General features: G+C 41.6%; 1 protein-coding gene across 3 annotated transcripts; it reads left to right on the top strand.

Moving 5' to 3' along the window:
• The first annotated feature begins 3 nt into the window (after window positions 1-3).
• SLC18B1 (solute carrier family 18 member B1) lies at window positions 4-22,632 on the top strand. 3 transcript variants are annotated; one of them, XM_048297195.1, is made up of 14 exons: window positions 4-100; window positions 6,686-6,825; window positions 7,879-7,974; window positions 9,667-9,740; window positions 10,501-10,648; window positions 14,071-14,227; window positions 14,613-14,749; window positions 16,432-16,533; window positions 17,309-17,400; window positions 18,541-18,636; window positions 19,210-19,284; window positions 20,734-20,827; window positions 20,926-20,972; window positions 21,780-22,632. In XM_048297195.1, the coding sequence occupies exons 1-14, from the start codon at window positions 85-87 to the stop codon at window positions 21,853-21,855; spliced, it is 1,350 nt and encodes a 449-aa protein (XP_048153152.1). In that variant the 5' UTR covers window positions 4-84; the 3' UTR covers window positions 21,856-22,632. The 3 variants fall into 3 exon arrangements, with proteins under 3 accessions (XP_048153152.1, XP_048153153.1, XP_048153151.1); XM_048297194.1 differs by lacking the exon at window positions 4-100 and adding an exon at window positions 6,134-6,254; XM_048297196.1 differs by lacking the exons at window positions 4-100; window positions 20,926-20,972 and adding an exon at window positions 6,133-6,254.
• The last annotated feature ends 344 nt before the right edge of the window (window positions 22,633-22,976 follow it).

Genomic DNA, 22,976 nt, shown 5'->3' with positions numbered 1-22,976 from the left:
CAGCGTGCTCGTCCCGTGTGCATGGGAGATTTGTGCGCGTTTGGAACCGCGAATTGGGAAGTGGTGTGCAACAGCAATTAACGGATGAAAGTGAATCGCTGTAAGCAACAACTGCAAATTGGCTTTGTCAAACAAATACTCTATGGGAGGTACCTCTGCTGTTATCAATGACTTGACCCCAGCCTGCAGCCACAGCAGGATCTTCAATCAGGATTAAGTAAAGCTTCGCAAGAAAGTCGGTTTGTTATTTTGCAGGGAAAGAGTGGTGCAGGTTAAGTCTCCGAAGGAAAACTATCACCCAAGAGGCTCCTTAAAAAGGAACATTGTTCTTTAATGAAAAAACCACTTTTAAGTGCTAAGCATCCATTTGATTTGGGGGAGCAGCCTCCGGGGGGAAAACTAACTGCGACAGCTGGACAGGGGTCACCAGGGCTGCTTCCTTAGAGAAGGAAGTACACCTGGTGCTGCCAAAGCAGTCCGGCTTCGCCTGGCACTGTTCCTCTGTCGCTGATGGCCAAGAGATGGGGAGGAGCATGGGGAACACACCTTAATTCCCTCCTCTGCTAGCGGGTCGCAGCACTGAGCTGTAGCTCGGAAACCTCACAAGTACGACTGCTCACCCCTGTTCCTGCCAGGGACTCACACACACGGGTGATTCAGCTGATTGAGAGGTCATCACAGCCACCGCGTTGAAACGTGTTCCTTGTGTGGGTGCTGTCAGTCTGACACGGGGCTCTGTCCATCCCAGCTGCCTCAGACTGGATGACTTGACTGTTGGGGATGCTACATGTCACCATCTTTGTAAAAAGTACATAGTGACAAAATATAAGAGAAATAGGTAACAAATATCAATAGCCATGGTTTGTGGCTAATGCAATCAAACACATTTGTCACCAGCATTGTCAGCCACCTTTTCCACAATATGTTCTTCTTAAATCTTCCTGGTGTTGCCAAGCAGCAGGATGTAGGCTAAATCCAGGTAGGGAAGAGACACTGTGCACAAAGCGACTCACCAGAGCTGGGCAGGGCAGGGGAGGACAGAGAGGGAAAGTGGAACCTGCTCAGCCGTCTCGGTGCCACCCCACTTGCCTGCAGCTCAGGCAGCACAGCCTTTCAGAGCCTGCCTGGGGGAAAGGCCTGGCTGGGGGCTGCAGGAATTCCAGGCTCCAGCTCAGACACAGCTTATGTCAACTCTGAGGCAGTCACATACATTTGCATTACAGAGATCTAGAAGGGGCAGAAGCCAACCTCTGAGAAAATCATGGAGAGAGAAGCACAGTACAGAGGCTCTCCTCTCCCTGCAAGCAGAGCTACCAAGGACAAAATGGGTAGGAACGACGCTGCCCACTGCTAACGCGGGCAGCCTCTGAGGTGCGTTTGGCACCTCCAGCCCTGCCTTATCTTGCTTGAAACTCTGAACTGCAGCTCCTGTTGCAATACCCCAGTGGGTTGCAACCACTGCAGTCCCAACACAGATACTCTAATTTAGCAGCTCCTCTGAGACATGTGGTCCTCACTTCTTCCCTCCTTCGTCCGCAAGAAGTGCGAACATGTAATTTCTTTTATTCTGCTCAGACCCCAGAAAGCATGCAAGCACACACAAATTATACTGCCCACTTTTTTCCCCATCTCTTCAGGGGAGAATGTTTTTCCCTATATCCATCCATCATTTAATCTTCTTGTGCCCTTGAAAAGCCCCAAAGGCACCTTATCTATAGAGTAGTTTTTGTACTGAATGGAACAATATACCATTATCTCCTCTAAAGGTCTTGAAAGGATAAGAAGTCTGTATGCAGCCTAAGACACATCAGTATCTCTAGGAAGAGCTATACACATTCAGCCCAGGAGATGGAAGTATGCATGTCTGAAAGCTTTGTGTTACAGCAAAAATGATAATAACAGTCAAAGTATAGTTTGTTCTAGCAGCAGAACATTCAAAAGCAGTTTTCCTTGCACAGTTGCAAGAAAACAAAGCTGTGCTGAGATAAAAGCTATGTATGTGTAGAGAGGAGGTTTTCACTGACATTGAACTCTGTGTGGAAATGTTGGTATAGCCTAGTAGGAGCATGTTATTTGTGTGTAATAACTAATGGAAGTGTGTGATCCTGTTGGAAGGTCTGCTTCACTGCACAGTGTAAGCTTAGCAATCATGTGGGTGTTTTGCATGCTGTTGGCACTACTCCACCTGCTCCACCTTTCTGCTCATATTCCTAGGAGTAGCTAGTTTCTTAAGCTCTGCATTTTCCCTTGGAGTTATGTTCATTGAGCACCCTGCAGTTCAAATGCCAGCATACAGCCATGGGGAATGACATGTTTAAGCCAAGGATTGCAGTCCTGTGCTAAAAGTACTTCTAGTGCACTTGAGGTTGGGTGAGTGGTGTAACCAGAGTGCTAGAAAATGAGGAGCTGCCAGATGCAGGGCAAGAGCCTGCCTGGGTTCTAAAGGGCTGAGGTGGTGTCAGTGCAGACACTGACCTGCAGCTTCACTGAGCAGCTAGCCCCAGAAGAGGAACTTGGTCCTCTCACAATTTGGTTATATTATAAACAGCATAACATGCTACCTATAAACTTGGATTTGGGGAGAGGAAGACAAGCTACTGTCACATGGCATTCAAGAATTTTGATTCTCTCCAGCCTGCTGTTCTGAGTGATCCATTTGGACTCTTGCTGCATATATTTAAAAATCCCTTGATTATAGCTACTACCCTTTGTGCTTGCCATTCAGCTCCTTGACTCTCCCTGCCTGTCTCCCTTTCCAGGCTGGCAGCCTTCCTCTTTTTTTCCACTCTGATCAAAATGGGAACTGAACTTGGGGACTTTTTCAGAAGAGCAGTACTGCAGTGAGGCTATAATAGTTCACTGTTGTCTCAGCGATCCTCTTCCTGCTCGTTTTCCCCATTATATATTTCTCTCCTTGTCTTTTGCTCTGGTAACCTTTACCTTTCCCTTTAGCTCACCCTGGCAACCACAACCCATATTTTCTTCAAAATGTCAGACTTCAAGGGTAGTTTAAGTGCCATATTGTAAATTGTGGAGACTCAGTAACTGAGTAATGAGCAGTACAGACAGTGGCACAGTGTGGTGAGGCAGCCACATAGGCAGATGAAAGTATCAGGTATTGCAAACTCCCAAGAGAGGTCCATGACATTGCTAAACTGAACAATCAGTTCTGAATTTCAGTTCTGAACAATCCTTGCAAAAACGTACTTTCATCTGACATCTGTCTCTAGAAATACAAAACACAGGCATGTGCAATAAGTAAATGTCATAAGAAGAATTATTTCATTTTCCTTGCAAAACAGAAATGATTTCTCAGTCTTGTGGAAAATCAAGCTGGAAGTCTTCTTGTTCTATATCCACAGTAGTGCTGCTCACCAGCCCAGAGGGGAGAGATATGTATTTCAGAGTGCCTCCAGGTGCAGAAAAAAGCAGCCACCCATGTGCAAGAGATGTCTGTGTCAAGTTTCAAGTGCTTGGAGGAATTATGGAAAGACCGTTCTGGAGTCTCAGAGAGAGGACAAGCTATGGTATTTCAATACCAATTTGAAATTAAGTAAGGCCTTGATTCATGATAACGGAGCAAAACAGCTTGCTGGTTTCTGTTGCCTTCCACAGATTTTGCATTAGATGTTCAAAGGATGTGGTTATCATGTGGTCACGTTAGAGTAATTTTAAACTATTTCCCAATAACATTGTGCAGCTGCTGACAAAAAAATATTAATATGATGTAAATATGCACTAAGGATTTCTTGATTGCAATGCAAAAGTCTTTCTAAGATCTCTACAACTATACAGAGCAATAATAAGGAATATGTATTCCCACATGTGCGATTTCATAATGTCCTGGATATCCAAAAAGGAAGCCACTCTTAAAGCAATTGTCCTTAATATGTTTTCACCTTGTGAACATAAGCCATGAATTTGACTCTATGTCTAGTAGTTATAGAGAACTAGTGCTCTAAGCCTTGAATTCTACATACAATTTGGGATCTGAAAAAAAAAATACATTTTATTAAAGTTGTTGCAGATGTGACATAAGCAAGAAAGGCTTGTATGCTTTTAAAAAATATATATTTTTGTTAGACTTGATAAACTGTTGTAATAGGCTGGTAACAGGTCCTGGTGCAAAGGTTAGCAAGTATTTTTGCTGTACTAGTTTTGGCTGGGGTAGCGTTGTCTTCACTGTAGCTGCTATGGGGCTGTGTTTTGGATTTGTGCTGAAAACAGTGTTGATAACACAGTGATGTTTTAGTTACTGCTGAGCAGAGCTTGCACAGAGCCTTTTCTGCTTCTCAGCCCACTGCAACAGTGAGGAGGCTGGGGATGCACAAGGAGCTGGGGGGGATTCAGCTGGGACAGCTGACCCCAACTGACCACAGGGATATCCCATACTGTATGGTGTCCTGCTCACCATATGTAGAGCTGGGGGAAGGAGAAGAAAGTGGGGGACATTTGGAGTGATGGCACTGTCTTCCCAAGTAATGGTTAAATGTGATGGAGCCCTGCATTCCTGGACATTGCTGAACACCTGCCTGCCCATGGGAACTGGTGAAGAAATTCCTTGTTTTGCTTTGCTTGCGTGCATAGCTCTTGCTTCACCAGTTAAACTGTCTTTATCTCAACACATAGGTTTTCTAACTTCTACTCTTCTTATTCTTTGTCCAATCCCACTGGGAGGGAGTGAATGAGAGGATGTGTGGGGCTGAGTTGCTGGCTGGTGTTAAACCACAATGGTAGGTTACTAAGAATATGTGAAGAATTAACAAGTGTGTTCTATCAACAAGTTTCTTTTGGCAATAATTAGCAGTGCATGAGCAAGGAAGTTCATAGCCATGTTTCATTATTGGAGTCATGCATCACTGCTACCTCCCACACTTCAGCCTTCTGCGCACACTGACTTTGTGGAAATCTCACTCCATGGGCTTTGTTGGATTACTCACATGTAATTATTAATGAGAGGAGGATTGGGTTTTGAAAGTAGCTGGAAGCTGTAGAGTTAAGAGTCTAGGCTGGAAAGAGCAAGTAGTTGGAGTAAGAACTCTTTCATCTCCTGAACATAGTTGACTGCATCTCTAGCCACAAAAATGCATGCTTTAATCTCTTGCCACAATTTTAATCTTTCTCTACAAGTTTCTCTTATTCACTCTATTTGTGTGTCATACTTTGCATATATGATGTTTTTGTTATTATCCTTTTGTGAACTCATGATGACTTGCAAGTGCTCTTCCTCTTTTTTTTTTTTTTTTTTTTGTGGAAGGGAGGTAAGGCTGCTCAAGAAGCAATATCTATGGAAAGGATTTACGTTTATGTCTTTTTCTAGAGGCAGACAGGAAAATATCACAGTAGTTCTTAGGGACTTTTCAATACCCATAATATATGCCACACAAAATATATTGTCAAAATAGGCTTCAGCAAAGGAACATGTTACATGTTTGTGGCTGCTAAATAGCTTTTAAGTTTCCTAATCTTGTGGTAAGAAAGTAGTTCTGCTTTTTTCCTGTCATGTAGAATGTGAGATTCTAAAGTTAGGTACATGGCAACATTTGTTCTGAAATGTCCTTTTTAAGCATCTTAACACTGTAACTAGTGACTAGATAGAATACTGATAGCTTAGTTAAAATAGTGCTTTTAAGATGTAATTACTGCTTTTTCTCTTCAAGCAACAGGCAGTCTGTCTCTTATTATTATGTTTGGAAGTGATCCTCAGCTCACACCTCGTCTCCTTGCTTACTTTCCCACCCTGTGGATAGGAACATGTGCCAAATACACTGATTATTACACCTCTTCCTCATCTCCAGCTTGAATTTACTCCTGGCCAGTTTACAGCTATTAATTCTTGTGACAACGTTGTCGTTAAGCCGTTGTGTCTCTGTTTCACGAGTCCCGCAACTTGCTGGAGGCTGTGTAATAACCGGCGATCCTGCTTAGTCTACCAATCTTAACAGTGTATCGTGAATACCCTGAGCCAGGTGTGCGTTCCCTGGGCCAGGTGCGCAGCGCACCCCGGCACCCGGCAGGTTGTCCTCGGAGCGCCGCACGCCCGGCGCTCTCCCGGCCCGTGTGGGCAGCCCCGGCGGCAGCTCCGGGCCCGGGGCGCGGCGGCCGCTCCCGCAGGCCGGGCATGCTCAGTGCCGGCGGCCGGGCTGGCGCTGGGCCCGGTGCTCGCTGACCCCGCGGCCGCTGCCACACGGGCGGCAGGAGGTGCCGCTGCGTTCCCATGGGCAGCCGGGCGGCTGGCGGCGAGCAGCCCCAAGGTGCGAGGCGGGGGCGCCTCGCGTTCCTCCGGCGGCACGGCCCGGGGCGGGGGCAGCTGCTCCGCCGCGGGCTGCGGCCGAGCCGGGAGCGGGAACGGGAGCGCAGGGAGCGCAGGGAGCGCAGGGAGCGCAGGGAGCTGTCCCGCTGAGGAGGAGCGCGCACGGCGCGGGGCCGGGCCGGGAGCCCAGCGGGGCAGCTCCGGCTGCAGCCCCAGCGCCTTCCGAGTGGGCTGAGGGGCGGCTGCCGGCACCCGCGCCACGGCCAGCTCTGCGCTCCTGCACGGGGCAAAAGGCAGCACGGCTTCGCTCAGTTCTCGGAGCCGGGGGATACAGGTTTTGTGGGGGTTTTAATTTTCCAACCCGATTTGTAAATAGTTCCCCTATAAATCAGCTTATAATACTTTGTTATTATTTTTATTTTGTGTTTTTAGATGATGGCGTGTCAGAAGCAGTTGGTGAGGAACCAAGACGGCTTACCAGAGACCAGCTTTTTACAATAGTTGCGACAGCTTCTATAAACTTCAGTTCAATGATATGCTTCTCAATCCTGGGACCCTTTTTCCCTTCAGAGGTAAACCAACAACTTAGTCAGCTACTCTCTACATTACTTTTCTGCATGTTGAAGCTTTTAGAAATATCTTGAACTCCATGGGACATTTATGGCTGGCTGTAATTTCTGAGTTAAGACTTTTCGGTTGTGGGAATTCAGTGATAGTGTGATGCCGGTGTAGATAGAGTGCATAAAATGGTGGCCTGGATCTTGTCCACGGACTAATCCTCCCTGTGACTGCAGAGGAGACAGCAAACTAATGAGGTGAGATAGAAGTCAAAGTGGATTCTTGGTGAAGTGAAATAATTTTTTGCTCTGCATTGCATAGTAGTTTTGTAGAGCTGAGATTAAACTCTGCCAATGTCCTGACTTGCATTCCTGTGCCCTAGCCACTCCATGACTTTTTATTCATAGCTACCTCTGTTAACTCATTCTGGGCCATCATTAACTGTACTGACTTCCTGACCTAGAAAGGGGACAAAAAGTCTCTGTTTATGTTGAATGAATACAATGTTTAAATATAGGATGAAAAAGATGGTCCTGGTGCCTTTGTAGCAGAAGTCCATTTCTCTCATGACCAAACTGTTACAAGTATTTACAAAGATGTATTTTTTGTCTAAATATTCCTATGTATTGCTTGTGCCCAAGTGAGTGTATTTGGCCAGACAAATAAGTAAAAAATTGTCTGGTGCTTGTTATGGGGCGGCATGATACGGTGAAGATAACAGATATGTCTGTTTACTGCCCTCTCACTGTGCAAGGGATCAAATATTTGTAGCTAGTGCCCTTGCACACCAATTGAAGGCAACTTTACATAGTCTGGCCTCCTGATCAGCAAATAACATAATGTTTCCATTCACTGACAAATTAATGTTGCTTTTCCCTTGATTACGTATTAGAAGCACAACGTGTCTTTAAATTGTATTGTTACCTTATGAGCCCCTACTGCCTTTGAGAAAGGAAATTGTTTTCTGACTGCATTAATAGACAAAAAGATTCAAATGTGCAAGGCGTGAATGTTACTCATCTCAAGAATTTGACTGTATCTTTACATGGTTGTGATCTTTTTTGCAGGCAGAAAAAAAAGGTGCCAGTAACACCATTGTTGGCCTGATTTTTGGATGTTTTGCTTTGTTCAATTTCTTGACTTCTTTAATATTGGGAAACTATGTAAGTATAATTGAAGCTGTAACTTTTTTCTGTGATGACACAGGTTGGTACATGAAGACAGTTCTGCAACGCTGAGCAAAGAGATGTCTCTTCACTAACGCTCCTGCAAGTTTGTGTCTGCAGTAACTGGAGTCTGGCCAGTCAGTCTGAATGTGATCTAAGTCTTGTCAGTACTCTTCTGTTGTTCCTGAGGGTAGCATAGGGCGATGGACATGTAACTGTTTTGTTTCTCTGGTTAACTCTTCTGTTTGCTTTAGCATAATCTGCTGATCAATTCTGCTTTCTATGACCTCCTTTCTCCTACCCCCATTTTATTTGTTGCACTTACTTATATATTCTGTTTGCCTTTGGCGACATTCTTAAGGTGTTTTGTTTTTGTTTTGTTTTTTCTTTGGTTAGCTGCACCTCTTCTTCTTTCCTGGTATGTTGTCTCTTTTTTTTAGCGTTTCCTCCTGTTATGACTCTCTGCTGCTTAACTCAGTTTCCTGAACTTCCAACTTCATTCTATAGTAATGTGAGATAAATGTCTCCAGTTCTTGTAATTTGAGTTTTCCCACAGATTCAGGTTTTTTCTCATGTTGGAGAAATCACAAACTATAGAAATGTTTGATTGTTTGTTTGTGTGCTGGGGCACTGCTGTCTATGCCTTATTGGCTAGGGCTGCTCAGGATCATTCCCTAAGCTGGGGCTATTGCAGAGTCAGAATTGTCTCTGTCTTTGGCTTGGCAGCCTCTTTGCTGACCCTATGGTGAGTGCTTTTCTCTGGTGCTGAGGTGGCTCGTAAAGTGTCACACAAGTGCCATTACTAAATCCAAGTCTTCATGCCTGTAGTGGCATTCAGCTACGGCACAAGCCTCACCAGGTACTTCACAGGGGAGAGAGTGAGTGTGCTATCCTCACTGCAGACAGCTGAAGTGAGCATCAATAGATGTGGGCAATGCAGCAATCAGAGATCCTGAGGGTTTCAGTGAAACTCAGCAAAATAGGGGCTTTAGTGATAATGGCTGAAAGGCAGGGACTTTGTCCAGGCCTGAACACAAAAGGAGCCTGAAATGCCTACTGTCCTTAGGGGAAGTTGCATCATGGAATTAGAAGCTCAGTTGTACATTGTTGCAGGATTGAGTTTGCTTTATGGTATGCCTCACATTGTCCCTTGCTCTGGTGATAGAGTCTGAAATGAAGAAAGATGGGGTCTTCCCTGATAATGAATGGAGAGGCCTGAAACTGCCATGCTTCCCATGCCAAAGCTTTGTGCTGCTAAGGGTTGTGATAAATTTGCTTAAAAATCAGCTTGCATTGACTCTGGCTAGCTGGATACATGACAGGTATTGCTGGCCTTGCCTCAGTGATGGTGCTGGAGGGGAGCTTTGGAAACAAGCTTTCTGCTTGTTTATAGTGATGAATGCTTCTGTAACCTGCTGCTCTGCAGAAGCTGCAGCATGCTGCTGTGAAATAGTTAACTGCAGCACTGTCTTACCTTTCTAAAACTGGGTTAAGTCACTTAACTGTTCAGAGTATTTTTAGGTTCAGTATTGAATGGAGCCACACCAGCAGGAGCAGTGTTTCCAGATCTTTTAGCTACAGGTGCTATAAAGTTCCCATAATTTTGGGATTTCTTAACAGTAACGTATGTTGAAAATTTTTGATCTTTCCTTGGAATACTAACATGTAAAAATGGTATTTAATTTTCAGCTTTCACAAATTGGAGCAAAATTCATATTTGTGGCAGGGATGTTTGTTTCAGGATGTGTGACTATTCTGTTTGGGTAAGTAATTTCTGTTGCTTGGTGTTGTTGCATTTGTCTTCTGATCGTTTTAATCCATACGAAAAGATGGACACAAGTGTAGAAACCCTTGGGCATCTTTTGTGTGTTGGTTAGGTCATCTAACTTCTTGCATCTTTAATTTTTATTTACCCCTTGTAAAGCAGAATGAACACTTCTCCCTTTCACTAGGTTTCAGAGTCTGTTTACTACTTTGAAAGCAGAGGAGGTAGGTTCTGTGTATTTAAATAACTACTACAGTTCATGGACAGTGAGAGGCCTGTCAAAGTGCAGCAATAAGAGAACTATTTCTGCATAATGTTTTAATTATTCTTTTCTTAAAACTATTTGGCTTAAATGGGAAGCTTTGCCTGGCAGGTGAAGAGACTAAGTCACTCAATTTAGCAAAATAAAGGCTTTATTAACAATGAAGGAATCTCTTATTAGTTAGTTCTAACACAGTGCGTCAGACTCCTTGCACAGGTGCTTGGAAAAGCTGTGAAATACAACAAAGGTGGCATTGGAGTTTTTCATGCTCTTTTCACTGCCAAACAAAGGGGAAAAGGAGAATGCTGCCAGAATAGTTTGGTAGAGTTTTAGTGATTTCACTGATGTGGTTCAAAGATAAGTGGTAATAGAAAGCATTGAGTGTCTTGTAACTGTGTCCTTTAATGAGTAAGAAATGATGCTCTATGTCCTTTAGTAGATGGCTTCTTCCATCCTGACAGAAGTGCAATTTACTGTTGGGATTTTTCTTTTCCAGAATGCTGGACAAGGTGCCAAGTGGACCAATGTTCATAGGTTTCTGCTTTTTAGTAAGAGCAATGGATGCAATAGGCTTTGCAGCAGCAATTACAGCATCGTTCTCAATTCTTGCAAAGGCATTTCCCACTAATATAGCTACTGTCCTGGTAAGTTCAAAAAGCAGTGTTAGAGCTGAGTACCAGCAATATGACAAATTGCCAGTAGGCAGCCTAAAAGCAGGAGGAGAAAAATCTGTTGTCTCATATGCAGGCTTATTTGAAACCATCACGTCATGTTTTGCTTGTAATCTAGAATCACAACCCTAGAACGAGTTTAGACCTTAGCACAACTCTGGTTAAATATAAATTAAGCAGTATATGTTGGTTGCTTGTGCTTTGAAGACAGCTGACCATTAGTGGCAGTAGTTATCTCTTCAGTGAAAATCAAACAAAATACTAATAAAATACTAGTACAGGTTTTAGTGACTACTGCTACCTGGATAGTAAGGATCCATGTGAATTGATTTTAAAAAATGATAAATTAATTCAAATAGTGTTGATTTAAGTGACTGAAAGCTGCAAAACTGGAAACTATTTTCGCTTAATTTTTCTGATCTGCTGATTATAGTTATGTATGAGAAGATGAGAGCTAGAACGTCTTGAAATCTGGAGGGCAGTATTTCTGATCATCAACAATTCATTTCAGCCAGAGATATTACCCTTACTTAACTGGAGTTTTATGGTGTTAGGAAGAAAAGTTTTGTGTTTAATAAAATGCTGCTTTGTCTTTCTGTTTTTCAATAAATTCTGTTTTCAGTCCAAATACAAACTTGCAGAAATAACTGGGTTAAATTTTAATGAGTGAACAAATGTTGAGAACTTACTTGGGAACATTAAATAAAATTTGAAGAGTTGCTGCCTTTATTAATATTGTTGTTAAGCTGTTTAATTGCTTCTATAAATTAGCATCTGTAAAAATATGTCCTTCTAACTAGAAAAAACCTACTAAATTGTATCAGCAATGATTAGCTGGCATTTTAATTGGAGAGCAGCTTTTATATTGTAATCATGTTTTGGATTTATTCAGTCAGTAAGGTTAAGATTTCCTATTTGCAAATTTTAAAATGTAATTTAAATAGGTAAGTAAAGTAGACTTAAAGGGACTTAGCTACACATTTTATAATCAGAATTAAAAAGAAAAGAAATTCTGGTATGGCAGCACAGTAACCACGATGCATGGCTGAAAATGGTATGTGGTGGTGAAGGTCATCTCAAGACCACAGTCAGAAATGCTTCACAGCTGTGGCTTGGCAGCTGCCTTTGTTTGAAATCTAGAAAGGGTGCTGTAAAAAGACAGATGACTTCTAAATGTTTGTCTTTTTACCATATTGTGCACTCTAATATATTGTTCTGCATGAGAATAAAACCTCTTCAGATTTATTAATGTGGATTTAGTGTCCTTAAATGGACATGATGGACAGTTCTTATTACTGTGAGTTCTGAGGCAGGAGGCAAAAGAAAGAGCTGATTGTTTGAGCAAGGTGCATCCTAGGGTAAAATTGGAAAGCCTGAAGGAGTGTATGAGGCATTTTTAGCTTTGTTCTCCATTGTCTTTCTTGATAGTGCTAGATGCTGAAAAGCACTTTTCCTCTCTTTACCATTTTGGTACCAGTTTTCAGCCTTCCTTTTACTTATTGAGTACCCCAGAGAATGTATGGGGAAGTTATCAAATGTAGGCACATCAGCCTTGTTGTAGTGGGAAGTTGAACGTCTGTCAATATGATCCCTCTGTGGGAGGCACTATGGACTTCAGAACATAAGCAACCTCACTTCTCTTACAGTATCAGGTTTATCTTGTCCTCTGATCCATACTACTGCAATGCCTCAGCTTCCCCCCCATGCCCTCCCCACTTCATTAACTTAGAAGGGCTAAATGATGTACAGCCCCAAATCATGTAAGTTATCTGAACCAAAGTCTCTCTCACAAATGAAATATTTTTTGTGGTTGGTGAGCAACAAAAGTGAAAGCATTATGTGGATGCAGTGATGTTAATGGCAATTCCACATAATCAGAGTTTATCAGAATGTCTCAAATCTATCTGAAAATTTTGAAACTTACTAGTCATACGTCGTTACTAGTTATTTTCTTTGCTAGGGAAGAAAAAGGTTGCAATTCTAGACTGACCAGGGATAAAGAACTTGGCTATTGCTGATTCTGCCTGTTTTCAGGACATTTGACCACTCTGACTTGTATCAGTAACACTAAAGATGAGGATGAGTCCCTATAGTATCTTTCTGGGTACCAGAAGTATTGCTTCCAGAGAGCCGGGGGGTGGACAACCTGGAGTGCTGCGACCTTCCTAGAGAGAGCATCCTGCAAGGAACAACTCTTCCAGGGCAGTGGCAGGCCTCCCTGGGCAGTAGGTGATTTCAGCAGGTGTAGTGATTTCTCTGCTACAAGTGATACCAGCTCTTGTGATTCAGCTCTTTGTGAAATCACCCAAGGCAAACTCGGGGACAGAGAGACAGGAGCCTCATATGGCTATTCCACAGAGGTGGGTTTTACCGTCCAGCAGCCCCGGTGAAGGGAAGGCCACGGACAAGGCTCCCTCTTGAGGGGCAGAAACAGGGGGCTTTTTGTGGGAAAGGCAGGGGGTGGGGTAGAAACCAACTAGCCAACTGGGTACAGGCTATTCCCATATAGAAACAGGGCATGCTGGGGGTGGTTCACTTTCTCACCACGACCTGAGGAAGGTTGCTTATCTCTGGGGAAAGTCGTCTTGCCCTCAGGCTTCTCTCCTCCAAGGGAGTGCAGAGGGCTTTTGTGCCAAGGGCTCATAGCCCTCCACACAGAAGTTATCAAAACTTTATCTGTAAGCAGTTATTACTGCCAGCTCTCACTGGTGGTGTAAGCATTGATTAATTGAGTGTTGAGGCAGATATTGACAGTGGTGACTACGATGTTGTAGCACAAGATGTAACTGTATTACTGTCCTTTTACAAATTAGTATCTTATAAAAGATACCAGATTATTAAGTTATAACCAAAACAATCTGAGTTATCCCCACTGCAATTTCATTATTTTTTCCTACCCCTAGGGAGTGAATCCAAACAGTTGGTTATGAAGAGAAAGCTTTAACTTGGCACATGTACTTCGTCCCATGAGATAATGACCCATCTGAGTAGGTTTGTTTAGATCCTTTCCCTCAGGCTGGCGTGTAATGGCAGGTGGGGGAGGTGATCCCTTCAGCCTGAGTTGTCCTGTGGATGCTTTCTGCCACTGGAGCATTTGCCTTGCCTCAAGACTGGGATCTGTTAGGTGACAGCAGAGTGGTGAATGCTGCAGTACAGGTGGTTCCCTGTAGCAAAGCAAGAGAAGTCATGGCTATCACACAGATAACTGTGGAATTCCTTTTGCTATCCCAGCTTGAGAAGGTCACTCTTAGCTCTTGTCCAAGCGATGTCCTAGTCTTGCTTTTCACTACCCTGGCTATGTTGTGCTGCTCCTTAGACACGAGGTTTGCTTTTTATTGTTGCATTGTATTTTCTTAACACACTGACTTCCTTTCTGCTTGTTTTTTATCCTTTAGGGCAGCCTTGAAATTTTTACAGGGCTCGGACTGGTGCTGGGCCCACCTTTGGGTGGCTTCTTGTATCAATCATTTGGTTATGAGGTCCCTTTCATTACACTGGGATGCATAGTGTTGGCTTTGGTGCCTGTGAATATATGCATATTGCCAAAATATGGTAAGCTTCCTTCTACCTGCCTCCCTTATTCATAAAACCTTAACTTCTCATGTATTTAAGTGTCTTTTAAAAAGTGTCAGCTTCTGGAGTCTGATCCGAGTCACTTTTTTCACATAATTGGAGTAGTACATCCTTTAGTTCTTTTCAAGGTGGGAATTTGTTGTGTTGGAATCTAAATTGTATACTTCTTCACCTATCAAATTTTGGTTTTTACTATAAAAATAGTATAGCATATAATAATCTACTATTGACTTTCATCTGTTGTGTAACTGGAGTTACAAACTAACAAAAGGGAAATACTGTTTCTTTTCTAAAGCAAGAAGATCAATCATGAGCTTATGCTGCTGAAAATAATGCAGTTTCCCCCCCTTTTGTATTGAAACAGATTCGTCTCCTAGGAAGGAATCATTTTGGAAGCTTATTCTTCTGCCAAAAGTTTTAATACTCTGTCTCAGTATATTTTCCCTAAGTGCATGCTTAGGTTTTTTGGATCCCACAATGTCTCTATTTATCCTAAAGAAGGTAAGTCCTGCTAACATGCAGTGAAGACTTAATAAATAGGAAGTAACTGGTTATAAATGTAAATATCCTAAACAAAATTGACCTTTATCCAATTAACACTGCTTTAGTTAACTGTTAGTTGTATGAATTCCAAATAATTTGATTTCCACAGTACTGACAAGTCAATATCCATTGCACCATCTCTTCCTGCTGGGTCTCAATAACTTTGAGAATGAAGAAATGTAAGCCTTTAAAACTGGACTTTCTCCACTTAAATGTCTTTCAGCTGCAAAGTACTGTCTCTGAATAGGGCACAGAAACAGCTTTTGTAAACAAGGGACCTTTTTCTTCCTTCCTGAAATCAAATTTTTGAAAGCTGCCACAGTCACTGACAGTGTTACATCTCTTGATGTGAACCCATGCTTTCCACAAGGTGATGTCACAGCTCTGCATTCTCTTACAGCTTTGCTAAAATTAAAGTAATTGCAACTGTGTAACCTGTCAGCTGACTTCTTCACTCACTCCTTAAACAGGCAAATGCCATTTTATTTATTTTTAAATTTATTTTAATGCTTATTTATTTATTTTCCCAGTAGTGTTTAAGATAATGGATTTGAAGTAAGCAGTTTAATATTCTGTTCCTGTGTAAAATTAAGCAATGGTCTTTGAGGGCTTTATTTATTAATTGTTTTTCCAAGGCACAGTGTTTCACAGATGGCTGTACTACTTTTTGTCTGTCTAGTCTGTCCTTACAGCATTTGTCCAAGGTGGAGGGGACTTGATGATAACCTCTTTCATCAGTGGAGATGTGAATGTACATCTTTGATCTCCCAGGAGGGATCTGAAATTATCCCACTGTAGAATCGGTGTGCTTCTATGGCTCTTCTGCTTTCCCTCTGCCCTGTGCTAGCAGATACTTGCTGTGAAAGGGCTGTAGCCCTCTTGGCAGGTATTCTAACCACTAAATTAGAGTTATTATCATGTACTTGCTTATGGAAAGGAAATAGTGAATATTTATGTAGTCTATGCCACATGAAACATCTTGGAATACCTTCTAACTCTTAGTTAAGGCACTCATTTGAGAAACTAATATGTTTTTGATTCATTTCACATTCTGTTTCAATACAGAAATGTGTGTCTGCATTAGGAAAATATGGGCCTCAGGGTGTTTTCAAAAAACCTCTTATTCATTATCATAAAAATTACCCTTTGGTTGAAAAGTTGGAGTTGATTTTTATAGCACTATTTACTTTTAAGATGTGCTGATTAACAATGGATGAATACAGTACTTTGGCTTTTCTAATGCAAATAAAACTAAAGATTGGAGAGGTAGAGTCTAAATACATCTAAATTTCAGTGTCTGAAGTGTCTGTTTCAAGTGTGTCGGATTGTAATGTTGAAATCCAGCATGCAGGTGTAGGGGACATAGCATAGTGCTTCCTCCTGACATTATTTAGGCTTTATATGAGTACAGTTGTGTCAGGTGTTTCCACCACTTCATGCTTAAAAGTGTTGCTGAAAGCAGTGAAACTGAAGCTCTCTGGATGATTTCAAATACTTGAAAAAACTCTGTATGGTATCAGTAAAATGCTTAAAATCACGCATTTCAGTATTTTGACTTAATTTATAATTCTTGAATTGTCCTTCAATGAATGTAGCATATCTGGTTTGTCTTGGTTTTTGTTTTGTCTGCCTTTCCATAGTTCAAACTCCCAGCTGGTTATGTGGGCTTGGTGTTCCTTGGTTTGGCACTCTCTTACTCCCTGTCTTCTCCCCTCCTTGGACTTGTAAGCGACAAACTGCCGGTGAGTCCTACCCTGCTGTGTGTGCAGGGTTACTAAAGCACTCTCTGCATTTGCTTAAAGGTGGAGAGCATCTCATACTGAAACCCTGGATGCAGGCCTGGTCTTGTAAAGGGATCTGCCTTTCAAGACCTTGCACATGCACCCATTACTGCCACATGGAAGGTGTCTTTTGCAAGGTCCAGGATAATTTAAGAGTGCCCAAGTCAGTAAAGGACATCAGACAAGCAGCTGAAGTGTGCTGAGCTTTTCTAGTGGACTAAGCACAGTCTTTTTCCACGCAATATGGAATAGAGAGTGGGAAAATATGTCCCAGTTATCCATGCTTTTAACCACATCTAATTCTATTAGCTTTTGAGAAGAGGAATAAAGATGTTCTGGTTAGCTGTGTTGACTTTATCTCTTGAAAAGCACAATATCCAGATCAGATCAGCGCACTGGCCACCTATCCTTTAGCCTGGTCTTTTAGCTCTTCACAGCACCATAGAAAGAGCCTTTGACGGTGGGACACCTAAAACTGCCTGTTTGATAGCCAGCGCTAATTGATCAAGAAAACCTACACTTTGAATGCTGTGCCTGAAGGACAGTGACAGTTTTCTGACACCTTTTTTCCTGACACAAACTAGTAATGCCCATTGGTCAGTATCCTGAAATCTCTGTATTAAGCAGCTGCTGCCAGTGATGGCATCTGGGGTGAGGAAACATGAATTTATTGTTTCTTGATGTACATGACAAATTCCCAATTTTAAATTGCATAGCTTTTCCTTTTCTTACACAGTACATCAGGAAGTGGCTGCTGATATCTGGAGACTTAATGACAGCGGTGTGCTTTTTCATGCTAGGACCTGCTCCTGTACTGCACATTGAAAGGTACTGCCTCTTCCTGAGCCTGTCCCCTTATATGATGTTTTCAGCCATGGTCATGTATGTCCACAAGTCTGTAATCTGACCATGAAAGAGATTTGGTTTTTAACTTCTACCTTTGACCGTGAAACATGGTGGTTTTTTGATGTCTAGCATGAGACTGGGAATGTAAAACAGTGAAAGCATCTAAAAATGGAGATTTTACAGCTTCATAAAATAGATCCTATTCTTTTGCTTTCTACTGTTACTGTGTTCATGTTAATGTGTATGGTAGGAAGAATGTTGCTTTTTATTTTCCTTCCTTTCCAGTTATGTGGCGTTTCCAGTTCAGCAAAACAAAGTTCTCGTTTTGTCTTAATTTCCAAATTTTTCTATTTCATCAGTGTTTTTAAACTATGGGGTTTATTTGCATGGCAGTGCAGCAGTACTGATTTTGCTTCTCTCAGTATATAGCCTGTTGAGAAAAGTGGCAGATTATAGCTTTGTTTTCACTAGCAAAGTAAAGACAATATCTCTTGCACCTGAATGCTGTAATGCCATATTTCTCAAGTTAATTCACAGCAAAACACACTGCTACATTTACAAAACAACTGTACAGTTCTTTTGTCCTTGGTTAGACACTGCTGAAGATGATAATAGGCTTGTTAATGCATACAACTCCTGCTAGGCTGCTAATTTTTAAAGATCATAGATTTGAAACTGGTGCAGTGACACATTTGAGCTGGGGAGAAAAAGAAATCAGTCAAGTTTTCAAGGTTCTTTAGCTAAGTCTATTTGGTTGTAATATGTTAGGCTACAAAATTTTAACTTCAAAATCCTTCACTTCTGCAACAAACCAAGTCTGGTGCTTGCACATAGGCATTGCTGAGTTAACCTCATCTGTCTACCTCTTCCCTATATGCGCCTCATAAAATGAACTGCATTTGCTAAGAAAATTTATAATTTGAGCACAGGTTTTTCATAGTCCTTTACAAAGTCTTTTTTTTAAAGCATAGAACTGGATTTTTCAAGTCTTAGTACTGGCTTCAAGACGCATAGTTTGCTGATCAGTCTGAGAGAGCTAATATAGCAGCTTTCAGTCAAAATGGAGTCCTTGCTTGGAAAGAGTCTTCAGCAGCTAACTTCTTGTAAATGCCTCTCTTTCAGTCAGCTGTGGATGTTTGTGCTAGTGTTGGTTTTGATTGGCTTTTCCCTTGGCATGAGTGCTATGCCCTTGTTTCCAGAGATCCTGCAATGTGCGTAGTAAGTAACTTAGTCCAAACCTTCTTTCATGTTACTGACACTAGGAACTTGAAACTGTTTTTCAGGGGTGAATATGAAGCATGGCTTTTTTACCCCTTTTTGAGGCAAAGGCAGATAGTAACACTTAAATGCTTCCACTACTCTATTGTCTTAGTTTTTTCTGACTGAGCACCCCAGTCATTATCCTCCCAGTATAACTTTGTAAATGTGTACCTCAGTAATGATCTAGAAGGGTCTTGATTTACTCTTATTATTATGTTCCTTTTGGAACAAGGTCTTTGCTTCTAAAAAGCCACTGTCACAGTTTCACACTTGCCATATGAGACATGAGGAATTAGTGCGATGGTGTGATCTTACTTGGGAGAAATCAGAAATGAGGAGTAGCACTACAATCGCCCGGAGAGGCAGCAAAGAAGAATGTACTGGGTAGACAGACATTCTACTGGACACTTTTGCTTGTTAACTATTTATGTGGTGTGCAAATTAAAAGGAGGGGAAAAAGTCTATAGGGAAAGGCTACAGACTGAGACACAGTATGTATTGTACAACTCTAACTGGTCTGTCTTTCTGCAGTGAGAATGGATTTGAAGAAGGTCTGAGTCTGCTGGGATTGGTTTCTGGGCTCTTCAATGCCATGTGGTCCCTTGGGTAGGTGTACCCCTTTTTGTAAGCTGTGAGAGTTCAGCTGTTCCACATTCTTGCCACATGGAAACCTGGCTGCACTACAACCAGAACCCTTGCATTGCAGTCACAGTGTTGACCTTGTTTCAAAAGTTTCTTGCTTGACAGGTGCCTGATAGACATGTTAAAACAAAGCTTTTTACCCAACAAAAGGTAAAACTTTTGTCTTGACAATGCTCTGAACTTGTCTTCCTTGAAACATACTGTTCTGCATATCAAAAAATTGTAGTGATTAAGTGGATGTTTGCTTGCACTTCTGTGTGGTCACTTTTCTTGTCACTAAAGATATCTAATGCTCAGTACAGAAAGATGTGGACCTTATTTTTTTACAAAGCTAAGTCCACCCCCATAGAGTGAGCTAGGTGTCTGCTCCTGACTAATTCTATTTTCCTTTTTCCATTTTCCACATTTCCTCATGTTGTTTGGGATACCTTAGGGTAGAATCTTCTCTTCTTTTTCAGCCACAGCAACTATGTAAGGTCTACGTTTGCACAGCTTAGCAGAGTGTGTCTGTGTTTATTAATCAGGGTCATTGTCACAAAAACAAGTGAAAGGTGCTATTGGCTCAGTGACCCTTCAGAGTTGTCACTCAGTGGGAAGTGACAGAGTGCCCCTATTGGCAGCCACTTACAGGATATTTTTATCTGTCCTTGTAGTCCTCTGTGGCTGCAGGTATGTTTCAGTGGCACAAATTTGCACCATTTTTTTTCCAAGCTCCAGCTGTCTAGCAGTCCTGTTTATTTCAGTACAGACACAGGTATTATAAAGGTACCAAACCCCAGGTTTATGCTGCTATCGAGCCTGGTTTTATAATGTAACTTGCTTCCAGGAAGTCTCTCTAGTTTTACACAGTTTTGTGCCTTTCTGTCATGAGAGACCATATCATGTAAGACTTTTCATTAGGAGACAACATAACCTTTATAACCTGCATTTTCTAGACAGACATAAAGGTGCGGGGCAGTTACAGACAGCTCAACTTTGCAATGACTGTGTCTGTCACAATGTGCCTCCCCACCTGCTTATATTCATCAGTCCTTTGTCTTGAAGTTTGGAAACTTTGTGTTCAGAGGGATGCGACTTTGAATTTCTCTTATGATAGAATTGATCAATGTAGATATTTTCTTAGAGCATGGTCCTTAATGGGGTCTCTCTACTGAAGAAGACTGCATTCAGCTGTCTGATGTGGATCTTGTTTCCAGATGAGGAGGTAACTAGATTTACTGGGGCCTTGGCAAATAAAAAATTCGTACTTACTGTGAATTTTAGGAAAGTTAGGTCTCTGGAAGAAAATCTCTTTGTTGTCAAAGATAAGAGTCTATGAAGGAAGGCCACAAAACCCAATAAAACAGTTCTCTAAGAATATGATATGTACCCTTTTTGTTTGGGATGCCAATACCTGATTTTGATTTGATGCAGGGCATTTGTAGGTCCAGTTCTGGGAGGATTTCTAAATGAAGAGCTGGGTTTTGAATGGGCTGCAGCCATCCAAGGAGGATGGCCACTGTTAAGTGTAAGTAATTACACTTTTTTTTTATATCTAGTGCAGTTATGAGCTACTGCATAAGGTTGTTATAATTACTGCAATTGTAACTGGCTGTTTCTTCAAAGGGTCTTGCAACTGGAATATTTTACATCATTGAGGCAATAAGAAAAAGGTATGCTGAGATATTTATTCTTTATTTTGCTTGCAGTCTTATAAAGCAAACCTTTGAAATCTGTGCTTGCATTTTTTCCTCACTACCAACCTAATAAGATAAGCAATAAAAATATTGCTTAAATAATTTGTCTGTATGGTTTCCTAAATCCCTACTGACCTAAACAGACAACTAAACCAGGCAATGCCTATTCCATACCAGCAGCAGGACCATAGCATGAATGAGTAAACCGAACTGATGGTTCCTCCAGGAGGGTGTTTGTGAGCTGGAATTGGTTGGATGGTCACATGCAGAGAACAGTGGTCAATGGTTCAATGTCCAGATGCAGACCAGTGATGAGTGGTGTCCCCCAGAGGTCTGCCTTGGGACCAGTACTATTTAGTATCCTCACCAACAACTGAAAGAAGGTAGATTCAGACTAGATATGAAGAAAAAGTTTTTTTACTATGAGGGTAGTAAAGCACTGGTCCAGATTGCCTAGAGAGGTAGTGGAAGCCTCATCCCTGGAAACATTCATACCCAGATTGTACATGGCTCTGAGCAACTTGGTCTAGTTTAAGATGTTCCTACCCACGGCAGGTAGCTGGACTAGCTGACCTTTAAAGGTCCCTTTCATTCTGAACCATTGTGTGATCATGGGAATGAACAGTACATGGTTCTGTGCAGTAGCAGGGAACCAAATTCAGTGATCCATGTAGCTCTTTGCATGTAATGTAATATTTTGCTTATAATGTAGGTATCGCATAGAAGTATCTATGGAATATAAAATTTGTGTTATCTCTCCTGTTCTTTTTCTTATGCAAACAGTTCCAGTTCCAGCCTGCAAAATGCTCCTGATTTTGATAATGAAGAAAGGACTCGTCTAATGGGCAATGAAACATAGCCAGACGTACTTCGAATTCTCTGTTTGCTATTGTAGTTTACCCTGGTATTGAGGTGACTGGACTTAACAGTGCTTCATTATTCTGGAGCTGGGACATGATCCCTTAGTGAACAACCAGTTGTGGTTTAATTGTAGAGGCATTACTGTTTTGAAACACTAAACAATGACTGCCTTTCTTTTGGAAGTTCTCCTAAGTGATGAGTAACCCTCAGCTGTCAGCCTGTTTAATTGTGTTCCATGTACAGTGCACCACTGTATGTGAAAAGATGTGGTTTTAAATGTCTGGTTTCTATACTTGTGTGTGCTGTGCATTATTCTTTGGTAAAGGTACTATTTTGCTGCCATGATTTTCTGTACTTTTTTAAAGGAAGTTCATTATCTTGTAAAAACAGAATTCGAAATTATAAAGGACTAATATTGTTTTCAATAAATATAAACCAATTTTCAAATCAAGTTTCAAATATAAAAACAATATTGTTTTCAATAAAGCAACTTTTTCCTAAGTTTTGTTAATTTTCTTAGAAAACAAGAGTCTAAAATACTTCTTGTCTACCAGCATTTATGTTACCTTGAGAGTGCCTGAAAATGAGAGGCAAAAGTAATGAGGAGAAAAGTTGCCATGTCTACACAGAAAAAACTGATCTTCAGCTCTGGAGGAGACTTGGCACGTTGTGTATACATTGGTATACATACACACACAGATGAGTGTTTGTATTATATATGAAGACTCAGCTTGGTGGTTGTGAGATTTATTTTGCTAATAAATGCTAGTTGGAATGTGTTGTACTAATTGCTTCTGCAACAGCAAATCTATCGAGAGTCTAAGGCTACTATGGGGAAAAAAAATCTCACTTCTTCCAGATGGTCAGCTAAAGATCCTCAAGGGGACAGGGACACTCCTGACAAACTCACACTAGTCTTCTTGGTCTAGACAACCTTGGTTGTGGCAAAAGTCTTTTAATTTGTCCTTGAGCCCCTAACTGGCTTCTAGAAGGGGTTCTCTGTGGTGCCTTTTTTCCCACAAATAAGAAAAGTGGTCTGTCTAGAAATTTCCAGTCAGTTTCTTTTGTGAATAGTTCCTGGATTTTACATCAGAAATACTTCTTTCTCTGGCAGAGCTC

This window comes from Corvus hawaiiensis, chromosome 3 (assembly GCF_020740725.1).
Source record: "Corvus hawaiiensis isolate bCorHaw1 chromosome 3, bCorHaw1.pri.cur, whole genome shotgun sequence".
Taxonomy (NCBI): domain Eukaryota; kingdom Metazoa; phylum Chordata; class Aves; order Passeriformes; family Corvidae; genus Corvus; species Corvus hawaiiensis.
This window is presented reverse-complemented; position numbering and strand designations above follow the sequence as displayed.

Excerpts from the sequence above, each read along its gene's own strand:
- SLC18B1 (XM_048297194.1), top strand. The coding sequence starts at position 6,218 with ATGGGCAGCCGGGCGGCTGGCGGCGAGCAGCCCCAAG. Across the intron at positions 9,741-10,500 it reads TGTGTGACTATTCTGTTTGG|AATGCTGGACAAGGTGCCAA; the intron begins GTAAGTAATTTC and ends TTTCTTTTCCAG. Across the intron at positions 18,637-19,209 it reads GAGATCCTGCAATGTGCGTA|TGAGAATGGATTTGAAGAAG; the intron begins GTAAGTAACTTA and ends GTCTTTCTGCAG.